The following is a 16699-nucleotide window of genomic DNA, read 5'->3' as shown; positions in this document are numbered from 1 at the left end:
CTCCACAATGCCCGCTCTGTCCTTGACCAACTTTCCATGTTAAATCCCAACCCACGGAAGACACTTTTCCTTTCCCTTGTTCTGTTTGTCTCTCTGCTAATACTGTATCGTGTGGAATACTATGGCTTAAAAATTCTTGATCTGTGTTAGACGGCCACTTTGTTCTTCAAAACATTTCTGTTCATTTTTGGACGTTTGTTCCGCTAATAGACTTGGAGGAGTAGTTTTTGCTGACTCTTAAAGAGGCTGTTTGGGGATTTAAGAAGTGTTATAAAGATATCATTTGGGAGAGGTGACATCTGGGTGACACCGAATTCCATCTAAGAATACTTGCCATCCTTCCACTTTTTACACTCTACTTTGATATTTCCCAATAAGTTTTTAAAAATTTTTCTGTGAGGATCATTAAATATCCTTTATTAGTCTTGTATGGTAATGAATTAAATTTGATCTGAAGGAAACCAGAAGCAAGCTTCCAAATGGTGTCTCTCAGTGCAGTCACATAGGCTGGGCTCAGTTCTTGAAGCAACAAGTTGTAAGTGTGCATGTGGATTATTGTCTTCCAGGGAAGCTTACTCAGTAGAGACTCAGTGCCAGAGTGTGTTTTGGGGTCTGAGCACAAAGGCATCATCTGTCGAACGTGTAACAAACTTACAGACTCTCAAAAAGAAAACAAGAGTTTACTATATACCATATTGTGTGCATAAACACTTTAGGCACACTGAGGCCCTCTTATCTGTAAAGTTGGCTGGGTCACTTCTGTGGGGGACTGGAATTGGCCACCCCAAGATATGCCTCTTTGGCATAAGGATTATTTTGGGCTGGTTACTTTTAAAAACTGCAGACAGGAAAGAAACTCTGAAAAGTAGAATTTACTTACCCTTTGTTAAGAGACATGTACATTTGTAAAGGAAATCTCTCGCCTGTAAAGGTGTCTCCCTCTCTGTACCAGAAGAAGGGGGGATGACCTTATCTCTAGAAACTCTTAATCAATGTGGAAGGCAAGGACTTAAATCTGCATAATAATCTTACTCTTGTTTAACCTCCTGTAACTGACTCACCCCACCCCCGACCTCTTCTTTTGTCTTTAGCTCAAGGTGATATTTAAGGAGGTGGCTTCAGCCATTTTGGTGAGTTGCTCAGTTTGCCTGAGCCTCTCCCATGTATACATGTTATAAAGCTTTGTTTAATTTTCTCCTGTTATTCTATCTAATTCGTTGTTTGGCCAGAAGGACCCAGAGCAGGTAGAGGAAATGTCTTCCTACCCTACACTTCCAAAATCCCATTTCCCAGATACCACTGAAGGACAAACTTTGTGAGCAAGCATTTCTAAGGATAAGGGATCTCTAGTCTGTTAATGTTCACTTTCCTCTGCACATTAGTTAGTAGGACTTGTTCTGAGCAAGTGCTAGAGATCTGATGTAGAAATCGTAATTAGTATTGACCCCAGCAGCTTATTTTACTGCCCAGGCAGGAGGGCTGTTTCTATTTTGCTGTTGCTCTGCTGCCTATGTCAATCTAGGATCAGAATTGCTGATGAGAACCTTTTCTCACTCCCCTGCATGTGGGCATCAATGGGTTACTGATCTCTTTGATGAACCAGCATTTAGGAGATTTATGCCCCTGTGGGATTCCTATGCTTGGGATGGGCTGTCATGCTGCTGTGACCCACAGGGGAACCTGGAAAAGAGAAATTGAGAGGACAGCCTCTAGAGTGATTGATAGGGAGTCACTTGCTGCAAAATTAGAGAAAGGAGATTTTATGCTTTTTTTTGGAGAAAAGCACTATTGAACTCTCTATGTATTTTGTAATCATGTCCAAATTCACCATGAAATCATTGTGGATTTTAATGAAGCCCCTTGCATATTCCAAGTGTTAACTTGTTCCTCAAGGTCATCGTGGCCCAGGTTACAGTTTTAGGATTCTGCCAGAAAGGGCTCTTCTGTGATCTTAGCATCCCAGTTTGCATGCACCTGTGTCCTAAGCATTGGTGGGAAGTAACCCTGAGGCTCATGAGTACAGGGATTTGGTGGAGGTCTGAGTTGTCCTGACTTCTTCCTCATGCCTGAGCTCTACCTGAATAATTTCCTTGCTCTATGAAGTGAGACAGAGAAAAGAAGGTAAAACTGAGTCTGTGATAAATATTATACAAACAAATTATAATCCATTCTCCTCCACAAGAACATTTTCATTCAGCCAGCTGGATCTATCATGTTTGATGATGGGAACAGAATAAAGAGCTTCCACTTCTTCGCTGGAAGTTTCTTTAAAACTTCATGCAGATATGAGGCTGTGCTTCATAGGGTGCTGCATCACATGGTGGTATTAAGAAGAAGATGAGTTTTCTCACAAGGAATTGATGTGCTTAAAATAGAAACATTTCTTTCATTTGTATAGCATTTCTCTGAGATGTTCTGTACCCTGACATTAGAGAGCAATGAAGACTTGAAGTGATCACGATGAAAATGTACCAGTACATTCTATGTTTTCACGATGCTGTTCAATTCATGAGGAAGTGAATGTGGCCAGAGAGTAATACTTCTGATGACCAAGTCATGGAATAAACGTTGGGAGACGACAGAGTCATATGTGAACTTCTTATGGATTGAATCCAAATCCCCAGCACTGTCCGTCTTAGTTATTCTCCTGTATACATCTGTGTCATGTTTTAGGACTGAGTGGCCTGTGAGGGTGGGACTGTGACCTTCACCATGGAGGAGTAGGCTTTTCTGGATCCATCCCCGAAGAAACTCTACAAGGATGTGATAAGATCCCTAAGGTAACTGAATTCCTATTTTCACTGATGTAAGAAAAACAATAAATCATTGTATAAGCTCGGGATGCATTTGGCAACTATTTTCCCTCCAGCTTTATTGAATTGACTGAGAAAATTGATTTCAAAATTACAACATGATGATTTGTTATACATACACTGTATTGTGTAATTACAGTTTGTTAAGAGAGTAGATCTTTCTTTTTTTTTTTTTTAATTTTTCCTTTTTCTCCTCAGAGCCCCCTGGTACATAGTCATGTATTTTTAGTTGTGGGTCCTTCTAGTTGTGGCATGTGGGACGCTGCCTCAGCATGGTGTAATGAGCGGTGCCATGTCCGTGCCCAGGATTCGAACTGGCGAAACCCTGGGCTGCCAAAGCGGAGCATGTGAACTTAACCACATGACCACAGGTCTGGCCCCAAAGAGAGTAGATCTTAAGCTTTCTCACCACACACAGACACAGAGACGCACACTCATGATAGCATTGTGAGGTAATGGATGTGTTGATTAACCTGGATACTCATATGCCTAAGTTCATATTGCAAAATTCTTTCACATTGCAAAATTTTTAAGACATTTCTTTATTTATTTGAACAGCTTTGTTGAGATGTAATTTACATACTGTACAGTGCATCTCATTAAAGTGCACGTTTTCATAGTTTTCAGTATATTTGTAGAAATGTGAAATGATCACCACAGTTGATTTTTTTTCTTTAAGATTTTATTTTTCCTTTTTCTCCCCAAAGCCCCCCCCGGTACATAGTTGTGTACTTTTAGTTGTGGGTCCTTCTAGTTGTGGCATGTGGGTCACTGCCTCAGCATGGCGTGATGAGCAGTGCCATGTCCGTGCCCAGGCTCTGAACTGGCAAAACCCTGTGCTGCCAAAGAGGAGTGCACACACTCAAGCACTTGGCCATGGGGCTGGCCCCATCATAGCTGATTTTTTAACATTTTCATCACCCCGAAAAGCAACTGCTCTGCCCTTTAGCTATCACTCCCAACCTTCTCATCTTCCTTCTCCAATCCCAGCCCTAGACAACCACTAATGTACATTCTGTCTTTATAAATCTCCCTATTCAGGTCTCTCCTGTGAATGGAATAATTAAATATATGGCCTTTGGGATGGATTTCAGTAACTTAGCATAATGTTTTCAAGGTACATCCATGTTGGACCTTGTGTCAATACTTTATTCATTACTGTGGCCAAATATTCTATTGGATGGTTAAAATGTGTTTATTTTATTCATCTGTTCATGAACATTTGGATTGCTTCCACCTTTTGGCTACTAGAGATAATGTTGCTATAAAACCCATGTATGAGTTTTCTTCCAACATGTTATTCACTTTTCTTGGGCATATTCCTATGAAAGGAATTGATGGATCATATGGTAATTCTAGGTTTAATTTTTGAGGAGCTCCCAGACTGTTCTCCAGGGTGGCTGCACCATTTTATATTCGTATCACCCATGTATGAGGGTTGAAATTTCTCCATGCATCCTTGGCAAGATTTGATATTATCTCATGTTTTGATTCTGTCCACCCTAGTCTTTGTGAAGCAGTATCTCACTGAGGTCTTGATTTACATTTCCTTGATGACTAGTGATGTCCAGCATTTTTTTCATATGCTTTTGGCCATTTGCCTATCTCTCTTTGAAAAATATGTATGCATGTCCTTCACCACTTTTCAATTGAATTGACTTTTTATTATTATGTTATAACAGGTCTTTATATGTATTCAATACAAGAATGCAAATGCCGCCAGGTATGGATACTAGTTGGTTGATTCAAACCTTCTAAAATGAGACCAATGGCCCAAATGCTTAAAGGCCACCAATGCTGCCAAAATGGTCACCAATATCCTGACCTCTGGGCACTGGTCAATTCGTACTCAAATTTTAACACTAATAGCTGATAGGCTTAAGCCTGTCCACCAATATATACCATCTCTGGTGATACAGGGCCAAATATTTAACTGTTTGGAGCATGTAACTAAGTTTTCCTTAAACCAAGGCTACCCATGTGCCTCCAACCTTTACTATTTATGGATGGAGACCTCTTATGCCTCAAAAGAGAACACCATCCAATTGTTTGGAAGGTGCACCACTGAGAACCCCTAAAATTTACTAAGAATTCTTGATACCAGTAGGTGCTCCTGAAGGTGGAAGCAAAACTTAATCAGGGCTTCTCAGATCTATACAACCCTGTTTGGTCTTTTGGCCCCTCAGTTTCCCTCCTGGGTGGCTACTTGGCAGGACCATCCTCCTCTGGAATGGCTCCCTTTAACTGCAATAATGCTGAAGATGACAATCCTCAGCACATGACATGGTGGGACACAAATTCATGCCAAATTCTGCTTAAGCAACTTTCCACTATGCCGGAGATGACACCAAGGAAGACATGCCAGATGATGGCAAGCACTCCCTGTGACTTGGGTGCTGAACTGAATGCTTGTTTATCTAAATTCCCTACTTATGACCCCCTTGAATGGCATTTTGCATAACTAACTATATGTTTATTCCAAGGCCCTCCTGCGCACTACAATGCTTGCTGCTCAAAGGTGAGGCGGTACTCTCCCTGCCGGGCTGCCCTCCTCTGCACCTTTGAGCTTTGAAAGGCCAAGGTATGTGTGGAGTCTCACAACCTTACAGGGGCCCCTTTAAACACATCACTCAGTTGCTTGCCTTCACCACACCCTATACATTGGTCCACATTATGAGTCCCACTTGGAGTTAGTGAACTTAGTTTCTGAACCCCTCCCCAGCTTCAGATGCTGCTACCACCATAGCATCCCCCCTACACCCTCCAGGACCACACCTGCATGGTCACCTCCCTACACCACCCTAAAGGACCCTACCCCACAGTCACCACTCAAGGCTTCACAATCCTCCCATTCAAGCCTTCCAACATTCTTCGTATTTTTATACAATGCACAGAAATCAGATCTTATTTTGGGGCTGTCATAATTGCTAGGCATGTTACCAGGCCCAATCTTTTTCCAAAGTTAGTGGCCCACCAGGCTGATTCGTTGACCCTTCATTGTTTGCTCAATGGAAGGCACCCCCTGCATCCCTGTGGCTTGACCGGCTGCTCTCTACGGTTCTCAACCACAGTCAGGCAGGCCACTTGGCAATACAGTCTGTGCCACCTGGCAGGAGCCCCAACATGCCCTTTATAATCTCCCTTATCTGCCCAGGACCAACACCACATCGATGAATATGACCTACATCTCCTCGCAAGGGGCACGATCCCTATGGTCTTGGGCCGTGAGGCCCAGCCACCTGGGGAGAACCTCCATTTACTTCATCTTCCCTGATCAAAGAGTTTCTGTCCACTGTGTGTCCAGTGCCCCGGGGCCATCACACATACATGGTTCTCCAGATGTGCACATCTCCATACCTCATCCTCCCATGTGTTTGCCTCCTTGATGGCCCCTGGGGGATCCTGTCTGTTCGCACCAATTTACTTTAGTCTTGTTAAAATAGAAAACAGAGACCAACTTTGAAAATTCCCTGAGCAGATAAAACCAGTTTAGTCACACAAGCAAAGCTTAATTTAACTTATTTTGCAAAACGAGTATGACCTGGGTCATTTCTTGCTCAAGTCTCTGAAAATCACAAGAAAACTTACACTGTTTCCAAAGGTTGATATCAGATAACCACTGACCAATTCTTTACCAATCAAGAAAATTCTAATGTTATAACCAATCACCGTGAAGAATCAACAGTCGCTGCTTTCTCTCTCTATAAGCTGCTTTGTAACAATGCCCCCGTGAGCCTCCTTCCATGTTTTGGCTTGAGTGCTCCTAGTTTGCAAACCGTCTTAGACATCTGCACAATCCACATTCATTAATTACTACTTCGGTAATTCATTGGTTTTACATCTGTTATTTCTGAACTTGTGACAGTTTCCCTGGGGCTACCCTTATAAAACACTGAGCAGCACCCCCAGTTCATCTCTCTTCCTGCCCCTTCACATCAAAAGTATGCAGGGTTCATCCCCATTATGTTGGGAGTAGATCTGCTACTATCTTCACCTGGAGTGGGCACCTGGGGCATGCCATAACACGTTACTAAGGCAAACACCAACCTGTCAGCCACCCTGGCTGAATGCACTGGGATATTACATCAAAGCCAGGCCTTAATGCAACAACAGGATTCTTTAGTGTAGATGGTTTCCATAACCATTTACCTTTAGATCACTTATTGGCCAAGGGAGGAGGGGGATGTCCTGTAAGGGGCACCACCTGCTGCATGTATGTTAATAATTCTGGACAAGTTCAGACAAACTTACAAAAGATGGGCCGACAAGTACAAGGATCCCATAATCTCACCCAAGTTTCTCATCAAATACTTAGCTTAACTTCATCTGTGAATATACTGAACCATTGAATTGTACACTTTAATGGAGTGCACTGTGTAATATGTTGTGTTGAGAAGCTGGAGCTGGTGTATTAAATTCAGTGTAGGCAGGTTATGACCTGCTGGATGGGGAAGCACAGGCCACGCACATGGGGTCAGTAGGGAGCTCCCTCAGCACCCGAGCTCCCACTTTGGGGAAGTGAAAACCACAGGGTCTTTTGATTGAAGACCCTGCATGATACACCCATGTGAAGTCACAGGATTTGTTACTTTTCGATTGTAGAAATGAGGGCAGGGGTGCAATGAGCCAGGGGAAGGGCTGTCCTCTGTTCCAGGTCAAGAGCCAGTAGGAGATAGAGAGCCGGGTAACAAGCACCCGTTACTTATAAGGGGGTTGGAGCGGAGGTTAGTAATTTTTCACTGGCTCAGCTCTAAATGTTTATTTAAAAAGTTGCCCTGGGGAAAATAAACTGGGAACTTATGGTGGGAAATCTAGGCCCAGGTCCTTATCTAAATGTCCAGAGTTTGGGTGTGAGCAGATTGTCATGTCACAATGCTATGTGAACATGTGTCTCTGATTTCAATTCTGTGGAGGACTTACCCAGAAGTAGAATTGCTAGATCAGATGGTAACTCAGTTCCCAATTCTTTGAGGAACTGCCATGTTGTTTTTCTTCCCACGAACGTGATTTTATATTCCCAGCAAAAGTGCACAAGAGTCCCAAAGGGTGTTTTCATTTTCTTTCTTCTTCTTCTTCTTCTTCTTCTCCCCAAAGCTCCCGAGTACATAGTTGTGTATTCTATTTGTGAGTGTCTCTGGTTGTGTTATGTGGGATGCCGCCTCAGCATGGCCTGATGGGCGGTGCCATGTCCACACCCAGGATCCGAACCAGCAAAACCCTGGGCCGCTGAAGAGGAGCCCGCAAACTTAACCACTCAGCCACAGGGCCGACCCCGGTTTTCATTTGCTTGTTGGTGTCTTTTGAAGCACAAAAGTCATTAAATCACCTTTTCCCCCTCCTTTTTGCTCTTGGTGTTATATCTAACCATTCTCTGTCAAATTCAAAGTCAGGAACTTTTTCCTATGTTTTATCAATTGTGATAGTTTTACATTTATGTTTAGGTCTTTAATCCTTCTTGGTAAATTATTGTATGTGGTGTGATATGTGTACAACCTATTTCTTTGCATGTGGCTAACAATTGGTCCACCACCAATTTATGAAAAGAATGTTCTTTCCCCATTCCTGGCGCTTTAAAAAATCAATTGAGCATAGATTGGGCACAGTGGGTTTATTTCTCAAATAGCAATCTATTCCAGAGATCAGTATGTCTAACCTTGTGTCAGCACCACATTATCTTGATGACCACTGCTTAGTACAAAGTGGTGATATCAGGAAATATTAGTTCAATCAGCTTGTTTTTCTTTATCAAGAATGGTTTGGCTAAGGCCAGCCCCAGTGGCCTAGTGGTTAAATTCAGGGCACTCCACTTAGGTGGCCCAGGTTCAGCTCCTGGGAGTGGATCCACACCACTTATCTGTCAGTGCCATGCTGTGGTGGCAGCTCGCATAAAAAAAGAGGAAGATTGGCAACAGATGTTAGCTAAGGGTGAATCTTTCTGAAAAAAAAAAATGGTTTGGCTATTCTGTTTCCCTGCAATACTGTATAAATTTATGAACCAACTTCCCAATTTTGATAAAGAAATCAGCTGGGATTATGTGCTATGTTCACTCTTCAGATAATTTTGGGGAGATGTGACATTTCAACAGTAAGTTTTCTGATCCATGTAATTGGAACATTTTCCAGTTTATTAATACCTTTATTAATTTCTTTTGATAATGTTGGTAGTTTTCATAGCATTTGTTTTGTAATCTTTGTGTTAAATATATTCCCATGTATCCTATTCCTTCCAATACTATTGTAAATGCATTTATTTTCTTAATTTCATTATCAGATTGTTCATTGCAAATATATAGAAATACAATTCTTTTTTTGGGGGGGGGAGATTAGCCCTGAGCTAACATCTGCCAATCCTCCTCTTTTTCCTGAGGAAGCCTGGCTCTGAGCTAACATCTGTGCCCATCTTCCTCTACTTTATATGTGGGACGCCTACCACAGCATGGCTTGTCAAGCAGTGCCATGTCCGCTCCCGGGATCTGAACTGGTGAAACCTGGGCCACCAAAGCAGAATGTGTGCACTTAACCTCTGCGCCACCGGGCTGGCCCCATACAATTCATTTTTATGTTTTGAGCTTGTATCCTACAACACTGCAGAATTCAATGATCAGTTCTAACAGTTTTTTGGTATACTTCTCAGAATTTTCTGTATGCAAATGTAGGTGCGGAAAAATTTCCCCTTCTTCCCTTCTAGGTTATTTGGCTGGTCTAATAATTAAAGTGACATAAGACAGACTAACAGAAGAAAAACAAATTTAATTACCTATGTATGGGAGCCCCCAAAAAGGTGAGACTCAAAGAAGTAACCACGGCAGGAAGATTTCATGCCCTTTAGACCAAGAAACAGATTGAGGAAGACTTGACAAGGCTGAGGGGTTTGGGCTAGAGGTAGTAAATGGTGAGGAAACAACAAGATTTGTTTACACAGCCTTCTCAGCCCTAAATGCCCTGTCTCAGATGATAAGGCTGCCTTCTGGTTCAAGCAGCATACAGATCAGCTGGAAAGTCATCTCCTGCTCTCAAGGGGACAAAGGAGAGTCAGAGTGTCTTTCTTGCAATGGCTGTTTCTCAAGCACCTGTAATTCAAAATAATCAATATGCCAATGTGCCATATTCTGAGGTGACATAATCTGAACCTCTAGACAAGATAGCTCATTTGGAAGTAGAGACGGTTTTACATCTTCCCAACCAATCTGCATCCATTTTATTTCTTTTCTTGCCTAATGGTTCTGGCTAAAATCTCCAGTACTTTCTGGAATCAAAGTGGCAAGAGGAGACATCCTTCTTTGGTTCCTCCTCTTCAGGGGAAAGCATTCCAGTCTTCCACCACTAGATATAATATTGGCTGTGGGATTTCAACGCATGCTCACTATGAAGTAAGGAAATATCTTCCTATTTTTGTTATGCTGAATGTTTTAATTATGAAAGAGTACTGATTTTTGTCAATTATTTTCCCGAGTCTATTGATTTCATTGATAGATTTCAGTCTATCTTGCAATTTTTGATTTTTGATATCCTTTATCACATTAATAGATTTTGATATTTTAACCCAACCTTTCATCCCTATAATAAACCCACTTGGTCATGGTGTATAAATCTCTTTTTATGTTGCTGTTTTGGGCTTTCTAGAATTTGTTGAGGATTTTTACATTAATATTTGCAAAAGAAATAGGGGTGTAGTTTTTTTGGTGATGCACTTGGTTTGGGTATGAGAGTAGTACTGCCACACCCACCCACAATAATCTTAAAAGTTTATATAGAGGCTTTAATGGGGTTCAGTAATATCTACGGTCCAGATGGTCTCAACAGCACATTATTCTCTCCAGGCTGCATCCTTGGAATGGCTCTTAGTTTGGGAACAGTGGGTGGAATGTATATTCCCAGGACAGGGGCGTGTGTAAGGAGCCTCCAGTTGCCCAGTCCAGCTAGAGTGTCAACCAGTGGTCACATCCTCTCAGTGACCTCCTTTGCTTTTTGAATCTTGGGTAAACTCATTCCATTGGGGTCATTTTTCAAGGTCATATGGAAAATATCTCTCTCCAGACCTACAAATAACTCCCTATGCTTCTTAAGTGGAGCGCTTGGTTTGGCTTAGACGACCACCTTGTAGGATATTGTTGAATTCTCATGGGCTTCCCTCAGTGCAGGTGGATGCACCAACACTCTAAGTGTATCCTGGCCCTCATGTTTGCCATGATGGAGACGGACAGGAACCACATGCTATTAGCAAAGACAACCTTAAGGCGTCATGCCTATTGTGCCCACCACAGCGATTAAAGGACCTTTGAGAGCACCATGATGTGACACCAAGAGAAAGCCAGACTGGCCCTAATGTTACTTCTGAGAAGCAGAACAATTTATCAATTCATCAGTGCAGGAAGCACATCCCCGGTTTCTGCCCAGATGGGGCCACTACTGAAACTGTACAGTTCCCACAGATGCAAATGAAGTTGGGGGGGGGGGGCAGTGATGAAATGTAGTTTCCTCAGCATCATGTTTCTGACAGTGTGTGAGAGTGGAGCCAGACTCATGCATCTCCCCAGGCGAATGCACATTCTTAGTATAGTGTGCCCTTTATTTGAGGTGAAGACGAGGAGCTAGCAGCAAAAAACAGAGGCTGGGCAACTGGCCCCAGGGCCAATTGGTTGAGTTCACATCCTCAGCTTCGGCAGTCTGGGGTTTGCATCCTGGGTGCAGATCTATGCACCGCTCATCAACACGTGCTGTCGCAACATTCCATGTAGAAGAACTAGAATGATTTACAACTAGGATGTACAACTATGTCCTGGGGCTTTGGGGATAAGAAGGAAAAAGAAAAAGAGGAAGACTGGCAAGAGATGTTAGCTCAGGGCCAATCTTCCTCACAAAAAAATGGATCCAAAAAAAAAAACCAAAACAAAACAGAGGCGTTCCTGACTTAGGAAATCAGAGTGATTTCCAGGAAATCTGCTTCTAGACTATTATTTTCCAGATAGTTCTTAAAGGGAAGATGAAAAACAGATAATGAAATGGAAATATCTTCTGCATCTCTCAATGCCTGATGCTAAATACCCACAGAACTTTTCTTTCTGCATTCTATGGATGACTGATTGATGATGCCACTGCCCAGCAATGTTCCCCCTTGTATGATGAGCACTAGTTGCAAATTGGGCCTTCCTATTCTTTTTCTTTTAACTTTTTTTTTTTGAGAAAGATTAGCCCTGAGCTAACTGCTGCCAATCCTCCTCTTTTGCTGAGGAAGCCTGGCCCTGAGCTAACATCCGTGCCCATTTTCCTCTACTTTATATGTGGGACGCCTACCACAGCATGGCTTGCCAAGCGGTGCCATGTCCGCCCCTGGGATCTGAACCCTGAGCCACAGAAGCAGAACACGCACACTTAACCGCTGAGGCACCAGACCTGCCCCTGGGCCTTCCTCTTCTGTTTTCATTGTGATCAGTATAGCTCTTTGGCCCTGCCCCTCACTTTGCATTTGTCAGATGGCCTCCAGGAATACTTTTGTCCGTGGGTGAAGTGAAGTACGTGGTGAAGTTATTGCTGAAGTTCAGGTGGACTTGAGTGGTGCTGTTTGACTCAGATTATATAGAAAGGGAGCATTTCCTCAGGGAATTGGGATAGGAAGTGTTCAGATATGGTATTTGTGCAGACTACGTGGAGAGGATGCCTGTCGTGTAGTGATTACAATATCGTCAAAATGAACGTTACTCTGTAGTATCACAGACTCACCAATCAGTGAGATGATTATTTAGACGAAACCAGTAGTCTAACAAGTCTCATTATAGTTGGATTAAGCAGTGTAACCACAAGTGAGGGTGGGTCATGACCACAGAGAGATTTAACTACCGTGAGAAAGAGCTCCTGTTTATATTTTCCTTGGGATACAAATATTTTGATGTCAGAGACATTTTCTAAATTTATCCATTCTGAATAACCAGAAGTCACTTTTCTTCTGAAATAATGGCTTATTTTTGCTCCCAATGCCCTTATTCTGAATCTGACTGAAGTGTTGTAAGGATAGTCACCTAATGCGTCCCTGATACTGTAACTGAACTCAATGGGTTCACCTCTTCGTCAATTCTCGAGCCAAAAAGCACAAGCAATGCAAAAGTGGGAAGAAAGGTTTATTACTTGCACAGGCAGGGGAGAATTCCGGGCATCTCTCCCAAGCAGTGTCTCCCCAAACAAGGGTTTGGGAGTCCGTTTATTGTGAGATCATAGCACAGTTCATGAATATTCAGTTACGGAAAAGGCAGGAGCTCACGTTTGTTGCCTAACAGTCATGTTCCTTTAAGTCTCAAGGGTAGCATGTACACACGCTACTACATATATAGCATGATCTAGAAATGACTGCTTGGTCCCTCCCAGAGGAGGAGAATTTAACATGTTGACGAGATTATAATAGGGACATTTTACTTCAGAGCAACTTGAGGGGGCTAGAACTGGCTTCAGCTGGCCTGCTTGTGGGAATCTTTGGTGGTTAGGCTCTTCCTGAAACTTTCTGTCTGCAAACACTCAACAGATAACGTTAGTCTGTATCAGATTCTCAGTACACTCCCTGGTCACAGTATCTGCGCCTGTGTACCTTTTTGGCAAAACTTTGTCAGACACCAGTTGTCAACAAAGATCAACAGAGAGAGAGAGTAATCATTGCATGTGGTGAGGTGACTTTCAGTTGTGTGTTTGTAAAGAAGGATCGCAGTTCCAGGAGTCCCCTCCCAACACTACCTTTCAATGCAAATATCCCTGCAGAGGACGAGGTCTGGCTGGCATTCTGCTCAGACACCTAAACTCAGGGGCTGTCACTCAGACACAAGGGGGCGAGTCTTGCGAACTGTCCAATCAGAGGCGGCGCCGGGGCAGGTGGGTGGGGCGAAGCGCCGACCCCCCCGGAAGTTGCTGCTCAAGCAGCGCTGGGGACCCCGTCTCCCCGCCAGTAAAGGGCTTTATGTGCTTCTGCCGCCTGTTCTGTCCAGTTGTAACCGGTACCGACCTCAGGAGTTGCAAGAAGGACGCCAGGGGACGCAGGAAACGTAGAAATGGTGAGACTTGGGGCCTGGAGTCAGGATTTGGGGGAAGAGTGTCTGGCCCAAAGTGGACTCTCCTTCTCGCTTCTGCCCTGCTCCGGGTCGTTTGTCTCCTGCTGTTAACGGTCCTGGTGGCTCTGCCGCAGCCTCTATCCCGCTGTGACCTGCACTGGCCGTGGGGGTCCTAGGAAGGACTCAGGGGACCCAGGAGCCCTAGAAATGGTGAGTGTGCGGCCCCGGGGTGAGGACGCGGGAGGAGCGGCTGGTGGGAAGCGGCGGGGCGGGCCCAGCCTCCCGCGGTCCCCTCCGGGGTCTGCGGCCCCGAGTCCGCGGTGGCGCCGCTCGGCCCTCAGGCCCCTCCGGCCGCAGCGTGGGAGCGGGGCCGGCAGCCGGGCCCCGGGCGTCCTGTGGTCCCTGCGCGCGGCGACTTGGGCCGGAGCGTCTCTGGGCCGCTGTGCGCCCGCAGCCCCGCGTGTCCCAGACCGTGCGGGGCCCGCGGGAGGGCCCGCAGGACAGTCGGGCTTCGGTCTCCGGGGTCCGTGCGCGGAGGGGCTGCGGTTTTGGGGTCCCCAGGGCCTCCTTTCTCCCCAGGGGAAACCCTTTTTCTCTTGAACTTTCCATGGATTTGGGGAGCAGAGCTCAATCCACGACCGTGTCCGCCAGTCTAGGTCTTCCTCGAGCTGACAACAAATGCCTGAATTTCCAGTCGCTCCCCAAATTCCCAGATGCCAGCGTCCTGCCTCTGATTCACAGCATTACTATCAACTATTTGTCCTTGTTGTATTTGAAACAGACGCAATATTTTAATTATCATTTTCTCACAGTCAATGAATGGCTGTTTTAAAAAGATTTATTTTGTGTGTGTGGATATTTTCCATGAGTGAAAAGCAGCCTCTAACCACCTGGAAGTACGTTATGTGAAATCCTGGGGCGTCTCCCCAGGATCTTCCTGGGCGCAGACATCCTGTGGGAAGTCCTCTGGGTGCAGGTTCCTCTTGAGAAAGTTTCCTGGATGATCTGTCCTGTCAGCACTGTCCCTACCTGAATTAGTCACCTTTAAAAGATTTATTCACTTTATTTTAGTCTCAGTTTTCCAATGAATAAAAGTAAACTTAATCAACATGACTTGAAACATGATATAAAATATTTCCAAAGAAGGAAGAGGTGAATTTCAGAAAAAATAAGACATTCTAGTTTTACACTGGATGTACTAGATTCTTCTTTCCTTCTTTTCCTCCCATCCAGGGCAGTAATATTCTGAGGTCTGTTCTTTTATTTTGGGGGAGTTCAAATGGATTTCCAGGGCTTAGACTTGCAGACCTGAAGTGTGAAGTAGAATTAATAGTTTATTTAAAAATTTACTGTCATGGAAGTAATACTATATTAGCATCATTTTTGTTTCCAGAATGCAATACATTCTTGTGGGATTTCCTTTTGAGCTAGCAGATTGCCATACAATTTTCTTCCCTCATTTCCACATAAAGACTGGTTTGACTGTTTCAGCTGGATTGCCTCAAACCCTGGGTTTCGTGTATTTAAAATATTGCTGGTGGTCCAAAAAACTCCGGTGGGGGCAGAGGCCTGAGGGCAGTGAATCTAAGCTAAGGCCCTTGGGCCTGCAGAGGGAAGGCCTTGAAGGCCCAGTTGTCCTTCCTGGGGAGCCTCCCCTGCAGGTGTCCTACTGCTCACACCCCCATGGAAGGAGCCTTTATCCTGAGAGGAGCTGCAGAGCCCTGGAAAGCTGGGGGTGCACGTGCTCATGGGGTGGGGAGTGACGCCCTTTCTGAGGTTGTCACTGGTTTCCTTGGGCCTGTTTCTAGACATAATTGGAGTTTTGCATCCATAGTGTAGCTGCACTCAGAGAGTGATTTGTTTACACTGAGAAAGTCTGTGAGAGTCAGGAGCTCTGTGTCCTGGATTAGGGCCCATTAATGTGGGGTCCATTTGGGTTAGAACCTTAAACTGGATCCAGCTGAGTTTCCTCACTGTGAGAATGGAGCCTGAGAGAGGGAGCATGTGCACTGTTCCCTGGGGAGAGGAGGGTGTGTGGGGCTCCCAGAGCTCCTTCCTGTGGCTGCTCAGGTGCCCTCCCCTCCTTCTCCAGGGACTGACCCCCTCCAGGGCTCTGTCTCCACCAGGAGAGTCAGGAACTCGGAACCTTCTGACCATGGCTTTCCTTCTGTCCTGTGGGAAGCAGGCTGCTCATCTGAGCTGATTCCAGTGTTTGTGTTTCTTCCCTTGGATTCCTTTATCGATGGACTAGTGCAGCCCTTTGGCTCTGGTTTCCCTTAGCACTCGGGCCCTGAGACTGTAAGTTGATTGAGAGAGAGGATCTGAGGAAAGCAAGCAAATGTTTTCATTTTAGATCAGTTTTTCTATGTGCATGTCTGCAGAGAACATAAAAATTTGAAAGGCTAAAACAATTGAAGTGCTATTTTAATTGATGTGAGGGAAACTTCTAAAAACTGATGTAAATCTTTGAAAATCCAATACATTTAAGGGTTTAAGCACAAAACCTGATTGCCTTATATTATGCCATTCGTCCCTGCAGATATCCCGAGTGTGAGGTCTAGGGGAAGGACGGACCAGGGTGCAGCGTGTCCTGTTACTCAGAGATGTGAAAAGTTTATTTTGCATGGTTTACGCTTTTGTATCTATTAGTGTTTAAAGGAATTAAATCTTACAATGGTTTCCTATGTACAAGAGTTAAAATTAAAGAATATAAATATCTCTGTTTATTTGAAATAAATCTATAAGACAGCAAAGTCTTACTTACGATGACTTGCTGTGGACATGTCCTAGTCTCCTCCAGCACTTTTACTCCAGCCACCCCCAAATATACAGTTTTGATCGTTTTTGAGCCTCCTG

At 44.2% G+C, this 16699-nt stretch overlaps 2 protein-coding genes across 4 annotated transcripts in view; both read left to right on the top strand.

The window, feature by feature from the left end:
- The window catches only part of LOC106824407 (zinc finger protein 709-like), an 86622-nt gene that overhangs the window by 57841 nt on the left and 12082 nt on the right, over window positions 1–16699 (top strand). Inside the window, exons 1-2 of one of the 3 annotated variants that reach the window (XM_044751789.2) lie at window positions 13783–13846; window positions 13978–14053. In XM_044751789.2, coding sequence (XP_044607724.1) covers window positions 14051–14053 — 3 coding nt within the window. In that variant the 5' untranslated portion in view covers window positions 13783–13846; window positions 13978–14050. Of the gene's footprint in view, window positions 1–2673; window positions 2781–13707; window positions 13847–13977; window positions 14054–16699 lie in introns of those variants that run through there. The other 2 variants (XM_070492146.1, XM_044751790.2) reach the window with 2 other exon arrangements.
- LOC123278616 (zinc finger protein 709-like) overlaps window positions 14023–16699 on the top strand; it is a 154165-nt gene continuing 151488 nt past the window's right edge. The window contains exon 1 of the mRNA XM_070492140.1: window positions 14023–14053. Within this exon, the coding sequence (XP_070348241.1) occupies window positions 14051–14053 (3 nt within the window). The 5' untranslated portion in view covers window positions 14023–14050. The remainder of the gene's footprint in view (window positions 14054–16699) is intronic.

This window comes from Equus asinus, chromosome 20, assembly GCF_041296235.1.
Source record: "Equus asinus isolate D_3611 breed Donkey chromosome 20, EquAss-T2T_v2, whole genome shotgun sequence".
NCBI classification, from domain to species: domain Eukaryota; kingdom Metazoa; phylum Chordata; class Mammalia; order Perissodactyla; family Equidae; genus Equus; species Equus asinus.
The sequence above is the reverse complement of the archived record's forward strand: the minus strand, read 5'-3'. Positions and strand labels throughout refer to the sequence as shown.